The sequence below is a fragment of the Camarhynchus parvulus genome, chromosome 2 (genome assembly GCF_901933205.1).
Source record: "Camarhynchus parvulus chromosome 2, STF_HiC, whole genome shotgun sequence".
In the NCBI taxonomy this organism is placed as follows: domain Eukaryota; kingdom Metazoa; phylum Chordata; class Aves; order Passeriformes; family Thraupidae; genus Camarhynchus; species Camarhynchus parvulus.
The window spans coordinates 117,301,796-117,319,715 of NC_044572.1; the positions used below are offsets into that span (position 1 = coordinate 117,301,796).

General features: G+C 41.4%; 1 protein-coding gene across 1 annotated transcript; it reads right to left on the reverse strand.

Annotated features, from left to right (window-relative positions):
* Positions 1–256: 256 nt before the first annotated feature.
* Positions 257–16,330, reverse strand: VCPIP1 (valosin containing protein interacting protein 1). The gene is made up of 3 exons (XM_030971899.1): positions 13,426–16,330; positions 8,400–8,486; positions 257–5,474 (listed from the first exon to the last, which is right to left on the reverse strand). Exons 1-3 carry the CDS (start codon positions 16,112–16,114, stop codon positions 4,603–4,605), a joined length of 3,648 nt encoding a protein of 1,215 aa, XP_030827759.1. The 5' UTR covers positions 16,115–16,330; the 3' UTR covers positions 257–4,602.
* Positions 16,331–17,920: the final 1,590 nt, after the last annotated feature.

Here is a 17,920-nt window from a genome sequence, read left to right on the forward strand (position 1 = left end):
TTCTCTCAAAAAATTATTTTGAAAAAGAAACATTTCTAAAGGAAAATGGGTAACATCAGATTTTACTTTTCTAAGAATTGTATCAGTTTTTCAACCTCTGTACTAGTATTCATGTATGCAAGTATAATGCAATTTATATGCAAAATGCAGAAATTAATACATTTTCAACTGACTCGTTTTGTAGGCAAATCAACATTAATGAAACAAGCTAATGTGTGAAAGGCTAGATAAAAATACACCTTATAAAACCAAAGCAGATGTTTCAACTTATAGTTTTAATATAGCAATCAAAGAAAATTCCAAATACTGTACAGTGAAGTGTAGTATAGTACACTATATACTGTTATAATACACTATTGTTACATTACTGATAAAAAAATCAAATATAATTAGTACAGCAATCACAAATAGAACAAACCAAACCTTGCTGGATAACAGCCAGTACTGTGAGATGGTATAGTTTCTATGCTAATTTATTTTTAATTCAACATGTAAAGCACTTACTTTTTAAAAAGATTTTTTTCTAAATATATACACTATTTTAATTCCTATTTATACAGTTTAAATAGCATTCCCTCCTAAAAGTGCACTCTTTCATTTCTTGGCAACAATCCTCATCAAACGTAAAATAACTCTGACAATACCACTCTTGTTTCAACTTTTTATTGCTCAACCACAGGCATAAGGGCTCAGAGGGAATCCTGCATTCTAAAGATCTTAAGCAACTTCTTCATGAAGCTAAACTGATATCCACAAGCAAAACAAAGAAACCACTCTCTGTTGTGGCTTTTTTTAACAAAAGGATTAACTTCATATTCATATTATTATTATTTTACAAAAGCATGTAGATTCTGATATTTAAAAATAGGAGCCAAACAAATGTAGAGATAACAGTGGCATCTTCTTAAATCATTCATTTTCCATACAACTCAGATCGAGCATCACTCTCCCAACTGTAAACATACCAAGAATTTTGTTACCTGGCATTTTCAGCGCATTGAAAAAGTAGCAAGCAACTCCACTAACCCTGTGACAATGACAACAGATTCTACTTCATGAAAGAGTGTAAATCAAGTATTTTGGCCTTGCAGGGTTGTTAGCACACAGCCCTGTGGCACTGTGCCTCTGTGACACTGCTAAAGCACTCTGGCAGAGGCAATGTCCAGCTTGTATTTTGCAGCCAGCACAAGACTAGTAAACTACATGGAATTCACAAAGCCAACAATGCACACAGCTGTTTTGTGACTACAACAGGGAAGACATCCCAAATACATTTATTTGATTTCATTTGAAAATCTGCTATTTATTTTCCCTCACTGAAATGCAAACAATTCAGAGAGAAACAGCACTATCAAAAAGTCAACTAAGCAGCCAGCCATTTGAAGTAGTAAAAGTTTTGGAAAACTGATCTGTTCTCCCAAGGTTTCCCATATGCTCATCAGCAATCTAGTTCATTCCCTTTTTTTATTTTTGTACTAGGCCTGTATTTTTAGCGATCATCTTTTCTTTGGGTTATACATACTAAGCCATAGTAGCATTTAGGATTTTCTAATAATGCGTCTTCTTTGCCATGAGACACAGCATAGAAGACCCTTGGCCTTCAGACAAGAAAGTAATCACGGTGGGTACCCAAAACCACAACCTTTTTCTACAGGCAATTTGGTAGCAAGAATTTGGGTTGGTTGCCTTTACTTTTCAATAAAAGGGCACTGTTCTTGACATTTGAGAAGTCCTACTGACACATCTTCTCATCCACAATGAGCCAAAGTCTTCCCTGCCCTTGTACTCCAGCAGCATTTTCCTGATTCTAACAGGGAATTCTAACAACCACACTGGTGCTTCTTGGACAGGCACACAGATTTGTCTCCACTTACATTTGCACCCACTGCCAGCAACCAAATGAAACATCTGTTCCAACTTACACTTCAGTGTTCTTTATTTCACTTCTCCTGCACAGTCACACATCGCACTGGCACACAGATGAAGTTTAGCTCCACTTGAGAGTATCAAGAGCTATCTATCTTTCTCAAAACCACTGATATTAAATGCATGAAAAAGCTATGTGAGATAAGAACACTGCAAAGAAATATGCACAGTCCTGCTTTCCAGAATTCACACCAGCAGATCTTGTGACTGACATTTTACCAGTCCTGTGAGACCATCTTCTTTTAGGAACTGGAGGGCTCTGGTCTACACTACTTGAGTGGGCCTGAGATGAAACTAATGGTGAGTCAAACAGAGCTATTATCTGTTTCTATGCCTATTTAGATAAGAAGGAAAATGTCAAATTACTGCTGAAATGGGAAGTGTGTCAAAACTAAACCAAGCCTTCCTCTTTACACAGTAAAAGGCACACAAACTTCTGCAGGCTTACCAGAAAGGCAAGAAAGAAGCATTTTACCTTGAAATAAGAATGATGGGCAATAAATATTTCAATTTATTTCAAACTTGAAATTCTGTCATATACACTGCTCGCTCATTATTTTTCCAGCCAAGGAAGACTTTTTTTCCCTAAAGAAAAGGTTAAAATTATCAAAGCATTGGCTACCTGGTCTAAAATGCAAGAGATCCAGCAGATTCCTCCCCCCCAGCCTCTCCCAATTGACATTCTTTCCCAGAACAAGTCACTGCTATACTTTTTTAACACTGTGACAAAGCACAAGCCTCTACTCAACATTTTCTATATAGATGTAGCCTTCAGCGAGCTAGACTGATTCACGGGAGACTAAATGTTTTCAGAAGTCATGGCAGGCTTCCAGGTGCTGCATGTGCATCCTGTTTCTCATTGAATAAGCCCTGCCAGTTAATCAGTGCATCAGCAAGGTCAGTTCTGGCAAGCCAATTACTTCATACATTCCAAGTTTCCAAATTGCTAATTTACCAGATAGCAATTTGAGATCTTAACATTTTTCATTAACATTTATTTGTGAAAATGTGGTATTTATATTTTACCTCTAAGTAGTGTATGAAATCATAAAATATTTGTACCATCTACATAAAAAGTTAACCAACAGAGTAATTTTAATTTACTTTGACTAAAGAGAAGGGCTATTCTTTAAGTGACTTGCTTCATTTCAGTTCTACATACAAAAATAAATCCTTCCCCATGGGACATTTTCTCATACTAACGCTTAGAACTGTTTAAGTGATTAGAAATGTAAAAAGTGAGGAGACTTTCCTGAATACAAACATATACAACACAAACCACATTTGTGAACTGGTAAAAATCTACATGTGCACAAACACAGACTTCAGTATTTAAATGCTCTTAATTCCTTTGAAGCTGTATTAAGATCTTTTCATCCATTCAATGTTATTTTACCATGAGAAGAAGCAACAATAGTGCATTTAAATGACTATGAAGATAGGAAGCAAAGTGCAGTATCAGAAACACATTCCATTCTTAGGGAGCAAGCACAATGGCTGCTTCTTAAAAACTAGCACTACAGGTCTGATGAACACACTGCTTAAGTGGATACCAGCTCTATTATCATTGATGCAGGGAAATCTGCATCACAAACTGAAGGGAGGCTGAGAGAGGTGGGTAGTCTTTATAGACACTGAAACAGCTTGTATCCCTTGTTCCCACAGAGTAAACAGTGAGCTTCTAAAAGCTCAATTATCACCAAACGCTTTAGGATAATGCGTGTTAGAGAGTCATTTCCTTCCAATAAATTGTTAATTTGCTCTTAAGAGGACAGCTGTTATTTCATTTTTGCTATTTCTAACCAATGCTAGCAATCTAAGTCTTCTAAAAGAAATGGATTTGCCATTGAACATTTACTCTTAACTTGCAATTGCCAACTGTAATTTTCTCAAAAGTTGCACAACCACCTGACCAGTTTGGTATTTGGGAGGAAATGCTACCAAGAGAGCACCAAAATGGTTGTGTTGGCTCAGACAGCCAGGCATAACCACAGCACATTCAATGAATCTTCATCATATGCTATGTGGCCTTTTTTATAACTTGCTTTCTAACTGACAATAGGAGAACTTAGACTTCAGTTTACTAAAGTTCCACTTATTCCAAGATCTCTGAGAGGAAGATATGAATTAAAAGGTTATTAAATTGGAGAAGTGCCAGCAAAGTTTAATTAAAGTACTGTATATGCTGCATTATCAAATTGAGCAGAAGTTTAGTTTCAGTTACTTTTTGAAATGTATGTCTAATTTATGACAATAGGGTATTTTTTATTGGAATTAAGTACCTGGGACAGAATTAACTTTGCCATGTTTCTAGTTTTGCCTGTTCTAGCCCTTCCAGTAACCTTAAGCTAGCATGGTAAGAACCTTGCATGGGCTTAAATTTTAAGACTTCTAAGAAATTAAAACTTACAAAGAATTTTCAAGAACCCACATGTACAGCAGATATTCATCTCAGTGCATTTTCTAATAACTAATTTACAGGTAACAGAGCCAGCCTGGGCAGCAGTATGGTAATATTGAAAGCTATTGCCAATCACATGCTTATCATGCACTGAATAAGATGATATAATCTTTGACATACATACAAGATTTAATAACTAATCACTTTGTGTGGCCCAGCCAATAAACATTACATTTGAACAGTAATTTCTTCTACCCTTATTAGATTTTAACCTATCAAGAGTGATCCATTGGCTCAGTTGCATTAGTGATTCCTGCATCTTGACTATCCATCTCCTCAAGCTCCTCAACAGAATTTCCCTTTTGTGCTTTAGACCTTGCAGGGAATGTTGTTCCCACAGAATTCACCATGTTACCATCAGTTGATTCAGTATTCAAGTGTTCAGTACCACTTGGTGCAGAGAATGATTCAGGTAAGGCAGCCTGAAAGCTCCCAGTTTTAGCAGTTGAACTCACTGACTCTACTTTTCTTTGAGATACATCAACTGATGCTGACTGCTCTGTATTCTGATCCCGCAAATGTCTATCCATTGAAGCCTGAATAGAAGAGACCATTTCCTGCAACTTTTTTCTCTGTGCCTCAATCAAAGTGGGGTCAAGCTGCCTGCTGTCTCTCATTGTCACAACTCCCGGAGCAATTCGAATAAGCTCACTGTTACCAGAAGCAGCTGTGAATACAGAAGGCTCAATTTTAGCAGAAGGACTGAAGTCCGTTTCTGTGCTATGCTTTCTTAAAAGTGGTGTTTCCCTGGCTCTTTGATCGTGTTGTTGACTACTAGATGCAGTTCCTAGGGAATGACCCTTTCCTTGAAATGCAGTTATGTTATGTAGTTGTTCAGATTTCTTTTTCACCACTCCACCACTACCCAGCTTCAGTATTCCATGTGAAGGACTTGCTTCCCTGCTTCTTGAAGCAGCTTCTGCTCGCACTTGACTTAAGGCCTCTTTAACCAGCTCTTCAACATCAGGACCAATTGGGAAGTGCCCAGCAGCATCCACACACAGCTCTAGTCTGTCTTCTGCTGCATTGTACACAAAGTTTTTACCAGGCAGATGTGGAAAAGTGCAGTGCTTGCCATCAGCCAAACCTATAAAGAAAGGAAAAGTTATTCAAAGTGCTAACATATTTTAAGGCATGCTCTGAACATACAGTAATTACTGTATTTAAATTTACTGAATCAAGTATGTAAAATCAAACACTGAAAGTTACTACTGTAGGAGAAAAAACTTAGGTTTTTATGCCATACAATAACCACAGCATGCTGCAAAGATGCTGCTGCCTTCCATGATGACTCTGATGAAGAGATTGCACTATTACAAGATAAAATGACCACACTGCTACGACTTGCAGTTCTATGCTTGCAGTAATGTAGAACAAGCCAAACCCCATCACTACCACCACCCATAGCCCCAAAATCACACAAACCCAAACCATCAAAAATCAAAACCCAAAAACTGATAAGGAGAACAGTTCAAAACACTACCTATTGAAGAAATACTATTTGAGACTACTTCCATACTAGTTAGAACTGTAGTAGGATTTCTGGTTGCCTAACTGCTGCTAAGCCTGAGGCATTTCAACTTTGCTATTTTGTCTTGTTCTCTGAGAGGAAGTGTGGCTTGATTAACAGAATTGTTTCAAGCTTACTGTATTTAGTAGTCCCAGATAGTATAACTATTAACCTTTACAAAACAAACATAAGGCATAATGTTATTGCTCTGCTGTTTGTTTAATTGTCCCACTTTCTATTTTAACAGATTGGTCAAATTGTGAGTTCACTAGATAATTTTAAGTTCTGAAGTTTCTGTGTGCCAAAAATGGACAACATTCAGTTTTTCCAGTTTATCATCATAAAACACAAAATAATTCTTTCAACTCTGTCCCATGCAGGCTGTAAAAAGCAGTAAGGTATCACTTCAGTGATGGTGGCTTTCTGTGAGTTAAAAGCTATCTGCAGATGAAAACTTGGCTGCAACCATTCTCTTCACTTTAGTTCCATCAGCTATGCATGGAGAGCTAAAATGAAAACAACACAGTTTAAAAGGTGCCAGGAACAGGTAAATTGTTGGGATTTTTCCTCTCATTCTCAAAATTCTTGAAGAAAACCACCAGAAATTATTCAGAAGGGAAGAAACACAATAAGCAAATTCTATTTCTGTATTACCAAATATAATGCTTTCAAAATGAGTATTCTGGGCAACGGTGGGAAAAGGTCATTCAATAATTTGATAAGTTATTAAACTCTTTTCATCCTAATGAACCTACTTATTAATCTCATCCTCCACAGCTTCTGATTCACACATGCACAATTGCAGAGGACCTACAAATAAGATTTTATTCTGAGAGCTTCAGACATGTAGCTCCTTTCTTTACATATCCATGGGAACCAATAACCAAACAGCCAAAATGCAGAACAGAATTAAACCTCAAACACCTACCTGTCTAACTTCGCCTGAAGAACATTTTTAAGTACGTAATTTAGCAGCTCAACTTTCATTTGCAAAAGAGGGAACTGAAACAATTCCTACGATTGACCAAAACTGCCTCTGAAACTGCAATCCCAAAATCTCAAAGTAAGACCTTAAACAAGATCTATTAAATCAAGTTTCATTCGATTAACAGTACCTACACTCCCCAGACAGCTTTGTTCCCAAGGTCCAGTGTAATAGGTGCATTATTACATTACCTAAAAGATTACAAATAGGTAAGTAGCTTCTTAAACTGGAAAGATAAGTCAGATTGTTGCATACTGGAATTGTAAAAGTGTACTAATGCTGAAATAGCAATTGTACCTACCAACACAGTCTGTATTTGAAACTATTGCACTTCTCTGTATGTAGGCATTTTACACCATGATCTGCTACAGCCTTATTTCTCACACAGTAAGCTGGGAAAAATGGCTTTTAAGTTAGACATTTTCTGTGAGTTGGGTTAAAATTCCTTGGATTCATTTCAAGATTTCAAATCTGGCAAGCCATTAATTGGTCAAAAATACCCTTTCCATCAGGCACTGTTTTAGCTGATTCATTTTCCAGAAACAATGCAGCACTCGTTACTGTACAAGCATAGTAAAAGAAGGAAAACTAAAAGGAAACATATAAGACACTTGCATGCTAACTCTATTATCAGGGTAATAATTCAGTGAGAGGTAGTGGGCATTGAGTATATCACACATTTTAATTTATTTCCAGAAATAAGTAAGATAAAGTTAAGGTTGATAAAACTGCCTAAGAAAAAAATCAAATAGCAAGAAAGCAGTAAAGGGACCATTATAATAGCTGAAATCACAACAGCTAAACTGTGAATGCAAAGATTTCATCAAGAAAATAAACTTTGGGAGAAAATAACTCCTTAGTACTTTCTTCTCTAAAGAAACAGTTGCTATTTTTTGTGGGCAGTATTTTTAAAGCCACCTAAAAATCAAATGTACTCTACTTGCTTGGTTATTCTGCACATAACCCAAGACGCAACATTCAGCAATTCAAGAAGGGGATTGATAATTTTGCTTTTGAACAATAATCTTAGGAACATGAAAAACAAATTTAACCAACCATTTAAATTTAAAACATGTATAAAATATCTACTAAGAAGCACAAGAAAGGTAAACTCCTTATCCCGTAAGCATCTTAAAGTAAAGGAATAGGTGTTATGATTTTCTTGTTGTTTGATCTTTACAGGAGAAAAAGATTAAGAAAACAAAAAATCAGTTGATTTTTTTTTTGGTCATACTGTTACTAAGAAAAAAAAAAAAAGAAAAGAGCTGTTTGTACAATTCAGGAAGTGAAAATTTCAGGAAGTAACAGGTTTAAGTTCAATGAAATAGGTTTAGGCAGATTCCCTATCTTAGTCTGTCTGAGGGAGCATTAGGACTTCTCCAATATTTAAGAACAAAAACTTACCATAGTAATAGAATAAAAAGAATATATATTTGTGCTCAACTCAATACCAATTGACAGTTTTCAGGATTTGGAGACAGAGGAAGGAAGGAATAAAAATAAAACAAAAAAAATACCTGTTGTTTTCTTCATTATGCTGTAGAAGACTCCACCCTGCTGAAACAATTGAGGAAGTCCCTTTGCGTAAGACCAAACATCTTCTCCTATAAAAATCAAACACAAACATTAAAATTAAACAGTTGTATTTTCATATTATAGACAATGGCTGAAAATGTAACTCCTTAAATCAAAAGTGGAGTCCTCACTCTCTTCTATGCAATTAAGAATTTGAATTTTTATTGCAAATGCACAGAACATGAGCCTGGGACATTGAAAGACTTTTAGAAAAACATACCACTGTCTGCAGTCAAATATCCTACATGTCGTAGAACAAATGTTCCCAAATTTTATTTGATCCAAGGTGCAGCTCCTGGTTCTTTGCCAAGCCCTAAACACAAGTCTCCATTCCCCTCCTACCTCTACTGTCAACATTAAACCAGGAAATTACTAACACGCTTCCAAAATTCAAGCACATATCCTTGCTCATTAAAATTTGAATTCTATATCCCTACACCTTCTCAAAAATCAGAGCTCAATTTCACAGCTGCCACACAGTAGACTTAACACTGCAGCTGAGACACAAACGTCCACCCAGGCAGCTGCATAGAAGCTGTGTCTGTACCTTGCTTGTCTTGAGAGTTAGAAACAAAACACCAACCATGAGGCCCTGGCAGTCCTGTATAACCAGCGTTTCTCAACAACGCCAAAAATGGCATTGAAATGTGACAACTTTAAATTCCATGGAGAGAAAAAAAAAAAAAAGAAAAGAAAAAAAAACAACCTAACTACAAAAAAGAATAAAAAAAAAAATGGGTTACAGTATGAATAAATAAACATACCTTCAGATCTGCATTTTGCCTACACCCTTTTCCTTATTTTGCTAACCACTTACCTGCTTCAGAGAAGTGACATGTGCTGTAGCTGCCTAAGCAGTACAAACAGAAAGTTCTAATAAACTCTATTCTCCTGATGCAGGAACCACTACTGTGCATACACATTTTCAGAAAAAAAATTGTTTTTCCCACTTTCTGTCAAATATACAAGGAACATATCGATACATTTTAGACAGAAATTGCCCCCTTCTGTAGGGATTGAAATATCAATAACAACATCTCTCAAATTTCTATTAAGATTGCAAAATGTAAATCTTCAGCTATAGTTAACTGGTTGTACTACTTGGGTAGAGAAAGCTGGAATGTGTGAGGCTGTAAAATATGACCACCAATATGTCTTTGCTTGCTGTTATAGGGAAAATAAAATAAAAGAGCACAGGAGGCGCAGGACTCCCTGCTCGTCTGTTCCCCCACAGCTGTCACTCACCTCTCCACTGCAGGCATTACTCAAGCCCCCATTCACTTTACAAAAGCACAATGCACACTCACCACATTCTGACTTTGGCTGTTTTAAAGACAGGAGACTGATATAATCTGATTAATTTTGAAAACATCCCTTCAAACTATATATGCTCAGGTTCATTGCATTCATTTGCTCATCAAGCTCACAAATTCAGCCTTTGCTTCCAAGATGAACATTGAAGTAATAAACCAACTGCTCTTCTTTCTTATTTTCCATGATCTACTGAAGGAAGTCTTCTGTCACTGCCACCTGTGTCCTTACTCTCACTGGCAATTTGAAATGCACCTCCCTATACACAGTGTCTCCAGAGCATCGCTGCTGTGCCCCTTCCAAGTCTCCCTCATGGTTTAAACAGTGCCCACAGGAATCAAAATAAGCACTGCACTGAGAACTATCAGCATAAAGCTTCAGTCCACTGAAGCCTGAAGAGGCCACAGCCAGCAGGACTCCATACTAAGGACTCCTTTACTGCTGCATTGAGCAATCCATTACTATTTGAAGAACTCCCTTTCATTCCACAAGACAACCACTGGACTTAAAGAAGAAGCCCAGTCTTAGAATTACTGACATTTTTCAAAGGAAAGATTCCCTATTTGCTGTGGGCATGATATTTCAAGCCTTGCACAAGGGAGGCATCACTGTTTAGACAGCCTTTTATGCAATACTAACAAGTACTACATGCAGGAAAGCATGGACAGCAGGGCTCACAATACAAAAGCATCAGCCACTGAAAGAAATACAAACTAACAACACTGTTTTGATAGACAGCTCCACTGGAAGACCAAAAAGTCCAAAGTTACAACTGGACTTTCCCAGATCAGAGGAACTAGTGTGTGTGACTCAACTAAACTACATTTGAGGTTTGCACATTTTTGTTGCTAGCTGAGTTTTACCATTTGTTTTGGATTTGTTTGCCATGGTAGCAAGATGTTTATAGGTCAAAAGTTAATTTGGATGATCATTTAGTTAGATTAAAAACTCCCTCAAGACACTACATTTATCAAAAGAGATTATACTGTTCCTACTCCAGTACACACTTCCTCAGACCAGACCCCAGTCCCAGAACATTAAGGTATGGGAACAAATCAAGACTGTCCTACCCACAAACAGGCCTTTTTCACTGACATAAGTTAGCCTGCAGCTGCTGCAAGCCCAGGACTGTCACTTCAGACAGCAGAGAGAACACACAAAGTGCAACACAAATAGGAAACTCAATTGATAAACATATGCTATAGGGAAGTTCAGCTGGCTTCAAAGCAAGCTGTTTAATTCCATGAAAATCCTGGTACCACATAATACATTAAATTTAAACCTGGCTATTTTGATTCCTTGTGTATGGATGAATTCATCAGTGAAAAACAAACCAATCAAAATAAATTCATATCTGGCTTGCACATATACAGAGTGCTTCTGCAGGGATGTAAATAAATCTGGTTTAAAATATAATGTTTTAAATATGTTAATGCAAAATTTCAATTCCTTTAGTAATTTCCCCACAGAATTCTGCATTTTGACCTAAAAAAAAAAGCAAGAAGAGAAAGCTTTACAAAAAATCATGCATAATATGTTAATTGGTCCAGAAATCCCAGTATTTAATTTCCCAGGGCCTTTTTTAAAATTATATACAGAAAAACTTAAGAACGTGATCTAAAATTCTAATAAGTAGCTGAGACCAGAAAAGAAAAATTCTAGTAGCTGAAATAAGACAAATTCTTCAGTCTACAGGAGACTCTGTATGAAAGAAAATGTTTTAAGCACACAGAATGAATAATTATGGATGTTTGAAGACAGACTTCCACTATGGACACTGGGGAAAAGTGTGTCCAGCCCAATGAGCTATAATCTATCTCAACAGCATCTCCCCTCTAGACATTCTAATCTCACTGTATTACAGGAATGTTTTTAGCAGAACCAAGTTACAAAGCTAGGTCTCAGACCTTTGCAGCAGTTTTTAGCACTACAGAAATGCTGTTGAGAAAAACTAAGGCTTCTTGTCCCAAAAAGGCTGAATATGCCACCTTGAGGAACTGCCATCCTTAAGAAAGTGCAAGGACTCAGGAAGTTTGTTAATCTGTTGAAAAATCACAATTGTGAACAGTCTAGTAACTAGACTCTCACAAGAATTTTTAAAGGAAAATGAAGACCCAATGAGAAAAATTATGATCTAATAACAGCATCTTATTCACTAGTTGCATAAGGCTTTAAAACTGGTTGGTTTATCACTTCCTGCTGCTTTTACTTCTATTAGTAATGCACTACGGATGCAGCCAGAGAAGTGTGTGATAAATTCTATTCTAACTGGTGCTCTTAAAGCAGAATCTAACAGTAGTGATGGCAAAGACAAAAAGCCATTCATGCATACAAGATCAGCTCACAGTTTATGGATAAGCACCTGTGAAATAATAACACACCTTAATGCTTAAGATATTTTTAAAGCATGCCAAAGTTTTTTGAAGTCAGTAACTACTTCCAGCAGTATTTCCTGCAGACAGGAAAGCACTCTTTTAAGCTTCATCTAAAAGTTAAGACAACTTTTAAACCTAACCTTTCCCTGCACTTTGGAACTGGGGTGTAAATGTTAGTGTGAGGAGAGGAGTAGTGATTCAGCACACTGTCTTGTAAAAGACACAGCAGTAAACAATCACACTTGGAAAAGAATCAAAGTTCTGCTTCATGAACTTCTGACATAGCACTCTGTGATTACGTAATTGTTTCGTTTCTGAAACATCACATGCTTTAGGCCACACCAAATCCCTCCAGCAAAAGAGAAGGCTCCCACAAAAAAACCTGTAAACATGACTATTCAACTGGTTCATAGAGCTGAATGTATGATAATTGCAGCTCTACTTCCTGCCAGAAAGCAGCAAGAACTGTGAAACCTGATGAACAAAACACACAAACAGGGGTCCAAGTCTCCCGAGTTCAAAAAGGAAAACAAAAACACAGGCACCTGAGAAAAGTCCTTTTGTCTTGAATTATTCACAGATTTACATGACTGATAATTTCTAAGTATAGCTTTGCAACCTTATGTCCAACCTTTGGAATTCAGATCCATGTTTAGATTCTTTCAGCTTCTCCTCTGTTTACATTCTGAAATAGTACTTTTCTTAAATCTTTAAAAAGACCACATCTTCATTTAAAACTAATGGATTATCTAAGGAGAAAATGCCAAGTTGATATGCTTAAACCAAGACAACTCCCTGTGGGGCCAAATGTCAGGATTTCCTCCTACTACAAAGGTGAAAATTTGTTCCTCAAACTTCCAATGAGCAGACACTCAGTATCCCCTTCTCACCCCTGCTCTGAATTTATTTCCTGAAACCCGAGGGAGATGTAGGAAAAAAAAGTCTGTAACTTTCACACATACACTTCCAATGTGTGCCTAACGAGAGGCAGGAAAAACAGACAGGACAGCAGAGGCAATGCAATCACCTCTAAACTGCAATTTTTGAAAGAGGACTTTGTAGCAAAAGAAGAACAAGTATCTCATATACCTCATATATACATTTCTAAAAGTCACTGACAGCATATTAAATGTACTTCTAATAAAGAATAAGGGAATTTTTTTCAGCTACAAGATTAAGCATGATTTAAGAAAAAGGGAAATGTGTATGTAACTACAGTTTGGAACATGTTATCTTCTACTTAAAAACACAATTTTGAAGAATAACACGAAGTTAGCCTTACCCATGAGCGTTGCCAGAAGACAGAGTGAATACATCTCCTTGTCAACTTGCTCTTGCAGATCCTTCGATGAGATCTTACTAGTCACAGCAACATCTTCGTGCTTCACAGCATGGGCTGAGTGAGCTGAGGCAGCCTGCCTGCCTTCCTCCTTGCCCTTCAGAATCTCTATGGCAATCCTGTCACCGTGCTGCAAAGGAACAGGCTCGTTTTCCATGCCTTCTTTGGGAGGCAGAAGCTCTTTTGGAGGAAAGCCGTAGCGAATACATTGCAAATATGGGGGAATATTAAATTCTCTTGCTATGCCTTCCTGGAGCTCCAAGAAGGTGGTAGTGCACTTCAAGGTAAGCATTGACTGCCTCCCATCATTGGTGGTTATTCGAATTTTCTTTTCCTTTGCAGATGTTGGAGAATACGGGGTTTTGGTTGGTGTAGCGGGTGCAGACGAGGGCCCCTCGCGAACAGCCCCGGGAGAAGCAGTCCTGGGCTGCGCTTTATGCTCTTGTTTCAATTTTTCACTCTTCCGTTTCTGCATTACGGAAGCCTGGTCCGTAATGTTCTGCTGAATAGTTCTTTCAGCCTTGCTCATATTCAACTCCTCCTTGTGCAAAGTTTTAGTCTTCTGTCCAGTCAAAATGATTTTGGTTGGAAGTTGTGACTCTAACTCTTGTCCTTGCTGTACATCATCAGCTCTTTGGGCGTGAGCACCATCGATATTTACAGGGGTATAATCATCAGGGTTCTTTTTGGCAGTTTGGTGCAGTATTGTGTTGACAACTTTCTGCACCAGAATCTCGCTACCAAATTCACCAGGGAAGTGCTTGGTAACAAGTTTCATGGCGACATCGTACACATTGCTGTTCAAAGAGGTGTCACTTTCATACTGGAACCAGTAGACAGTCTCTCTCACCACTCTTCCACCCCACTCTAGAGTTATAGGAAAAGCTTCAGGCAGATTGTCATATTCTTTACCTTCCCAGTAATGCTTGAATCCACAGCCACACTTGCCACCTGAAGACCTAGTATTAGTTCTGTCTCCATCAATATACAAAACAGACCCATCTTCTCTGACGCGACGCATTAAGTTACCGTGGCACCAGTTACAGACAGTCAAATTACTCAGGCCATAGTCTGGTACCAGCACATCCTTCACAGGGTTGTAAGAACACACCAAACTGTTCAGAGGAAAACTGTAATTTTTGTCAGGCCTTAGCTGGCCGTGAGTACTTTTTGCCAGGTTATACAGCTTCCCCCCAGGAGCCAGCCACTCTGGGGGAACGTGATGCTCTGAAAGAGCCCCACAGATGAGGCACCTGTGAAGGCGGTTGTCCATCACTGCTTTTTTGGCAGCTGCAGTGACCTCTTCAGGCTGGACCCCTATTACACCAGTTCTTCTGTAGAAATATTGATGCACATCAGCTACAAGACTGGGGTGGATACCATGTTTACTCATGAAAACCTCCTCCATTGCAGCAACAAGCCTCATCAAGTACTTATCCTGCAAACTTCTGTCTCCTCCAATAATACAACCACCATCCTCCTCTAACATGATGTACTTTTTGATGAGGTCTTGAGGAACTCCCCAGGCTTTAGGAAGCAGCTTCCTAGGCAGCTTAGGTAAAGCAGCACCTTTTATTCCAACCAGAGGAATATAATGGTTACGTCCTGAGCTACTCCATGCAATACAGATTGGCTTGTTCAACATGCCATCTTTCCCCATGCATTTTTCCAGAGGTATCAGGCCAGGGAGGAATGTTGCTGAATAATCTCCAGAGCTTCGCATTCCACTCAAGGAGTCTAACAGGATGATAGGCCGGTGAAGCACGTTGGCCAGACCAAAAATGTGAATATTCCTAAGGCCCATTGGCACACCTTCTGGAGGAACAAACAAAGGGTCACATTCATTGATAATATCCTCCCACTCTGCAGCATCAATGAAGTCATGGAAAAGTGCCTTGTAGTGGCTCAGATTCTCCTCAAAATGCTTCTTTAGATTCTCTCGGAGAGCATGCCAGAACAGCTCCCTGCCAACAAGCGCTCGTGAGACTGCATGGACAAGGCAGTGGCCATCTCCATCCACGTGGACAGGAATGAGGCACTCTTGACTGTTGTTGGCCTTCTTGATGTCCTCCAGGGTGTCGTGCAGGTAGATGAGACTGCCGGAGCGGTCCTTCCCATAACCCATGGTTTCAACGTGCTCTGGCTCGATCAGGAAGGCGCGGTCGCCCAGCAGGGAGCAGTCAAAGATGTCTCCCTGGTTCATCTCCGTGAGGAGCTTGGCTTTGCCAGTCTGCTTGTCCATCCCATAGCGGGCCAGGATGGGGGCCAGGAGCTTGCAGTGGTAGTTGGAGAGGCCATGGACTTTGACGAGCTCGGTGTTCCTGCGGGGCGGGCCGGCGCCGCTGACGCCCAGCAGCGCATTCCGCAGCAGGTTGTGTAGCACCAGGTCGGGGTCCGTCACCTCTTCCACGGCCAGCAGCTGCCGCTGCTCGTGGCGCCGCCCGCAGTCCGTGCACTCGATGCTGCCGCTGCCCTGCGGCCCGTGCGCCGGGAAGAACAGCCGCGCCTGGCATTTGGGATCGGGGCAGGTGCCCGAGAAGATGCGCCGGTCTCGCTTCTTGGAGGCGGACGGAGGCGGCGGCTGCGGCTGCTGCTGAGGGGACGGCGGCGGCGGCTGCTGGGGCTGGGACATCGCTCCGCTCCTCTCCGCCCGGGCTTCACCCGCACCCGCTCCTCCGCCGCCCTCACAGGCGCATTCCCTGCGCGCCGGACAACGACCGCCGCCTCTCAGACGCCGCCGGTGCCGGTGCTGCCCGTGAGGTACCGAGCGCCGCCCGCCGCCCCCCGCCCGACGCGGAAGCCGTCGCCGCTCTCACCGCCCCTCGGCCGCCTCAGTGCCCGCAGCGCCGCGGCCTCGCGCACTTCCACGACGGCGGCGCACGCGCGGAGCTGCAGGGGCGGATGGGAGCAATAGTTTCGTTCGCCGCCAAGGCCCGATGTAGGGAAGGGATCTACGTGCTATGGGGAGACTACAGAGACCGTGATGCCACGCGGCGGAGAGTGGGAGGGCGGGGGAGGGGCGAGCCCCGGCAGGGTTGCTGGGAAGCGTAGTCCGCGGGCGGGTGGGCCGGGAGGAACGGGTAGGGCGTTTGGCGGCGCTTGTTGCGCTTCCTGCGGGAGCGTTGGGGGTGGCAGTAGGGTGTGAGGTAACACCCCACATGTACATTCCTGCTCTGTCTCGCTCGGATGTTGGTCTGAGGTGACACCCCACGTGTATATTCTCCCTCTGTCCCCCTCGGGTGCTGGTTTGAAGCGACACTACGTATATGCCTCCTCTGCCCCCCTCGGGGGCGGCTCCGAGGTGACACCCAGCGTGTACATCCCTCCTCTGCCGCCTCACGCCCCGCAGGAGCACCGGGCGAGGCTCCCTCCCGTGTCACCTGTGCCCCTGGACAGGCTCGGGGGGCGGAAGGCTGCTCAGCTCCGACAGGCTGCTGCCGGCAAGGGGCTGACAGGAAGGGACAGGGCGGGGGGTGGCCCCAGGCTTCCCCTCAGCAGTGCCGCTGAGGGGGAGTCCGAGGGCCCCCGAGGGCTCCTCGGGCACGGAGGTTTCCAAAAGCACAGCAGGCAGAGTGTCCTGCCGGGCAGAGTGCCCTGCCAGGCAGCATTGCCTGCAGCCGCGGGCACACGGGCTCTGCTCCAGCCGCTGCCCGAGAGCCTCGGCAGGCAGGCCCGGGCGGCGGCGGCCGCGCTGTGCCTGCCCTCGGGGAGCCTGGAGCCCAGCACTCCCTCGCCGGGGTTTCGATTCCCGAGAAGCCGCGCCGGGCTGCTGGTCCGGGGGGAGAGCTATCTGAGCGGAGGTGTTCCCCGGCTGCCGGCTGCTGATAGCGACAAAACAAGGCTCACGGAGACGCGAGAGCAAGCTGTTAACGCGAGTGATCCCTCCAGCTGGTGCTACGTAAGGAGATAATGAGGGAACGGAGCTGGCGCTTACGTTATCTCCAGTGGCCGTCTGAAACGATACTTTTGCCAAAATGAAATGGAATAATGTTCACAACTTCCAACCTAATTGCAGGGCTGGCAGCGTATTCCTGTGGAGAACTCAAGGAGGGATACTGTCAGCAAACAGGAGTTAAGCTCTCTGAAGGCTATTCCAGATAAAGATTTATGCTTAAATTAAGGAAAACAAAAGCTGAATGTCGGAGGACAAGGTGAAACCTCACAGGATGTTTCCAAGTACTGGTGACCTATTCCTGTTCACAAGGGCAAAAAAAAAAAAAAAAAAAAAGACCACTTCCTCCCTCCTCCATCACCCTTGTTCTACCAAACAAACACCTGGAATTTACATCCCAAGGCCTCACCTATTCTACAGTCATTCAAGTGATCTAAAATTAGAATAAAAATCAGAGGTTGTATCAGAGAGATAGTATTGTGCTTGTACTTTCCAATACAAAGGGATTGAAAATTTTCATTTTCATTAATCCATTAAAAATAATTT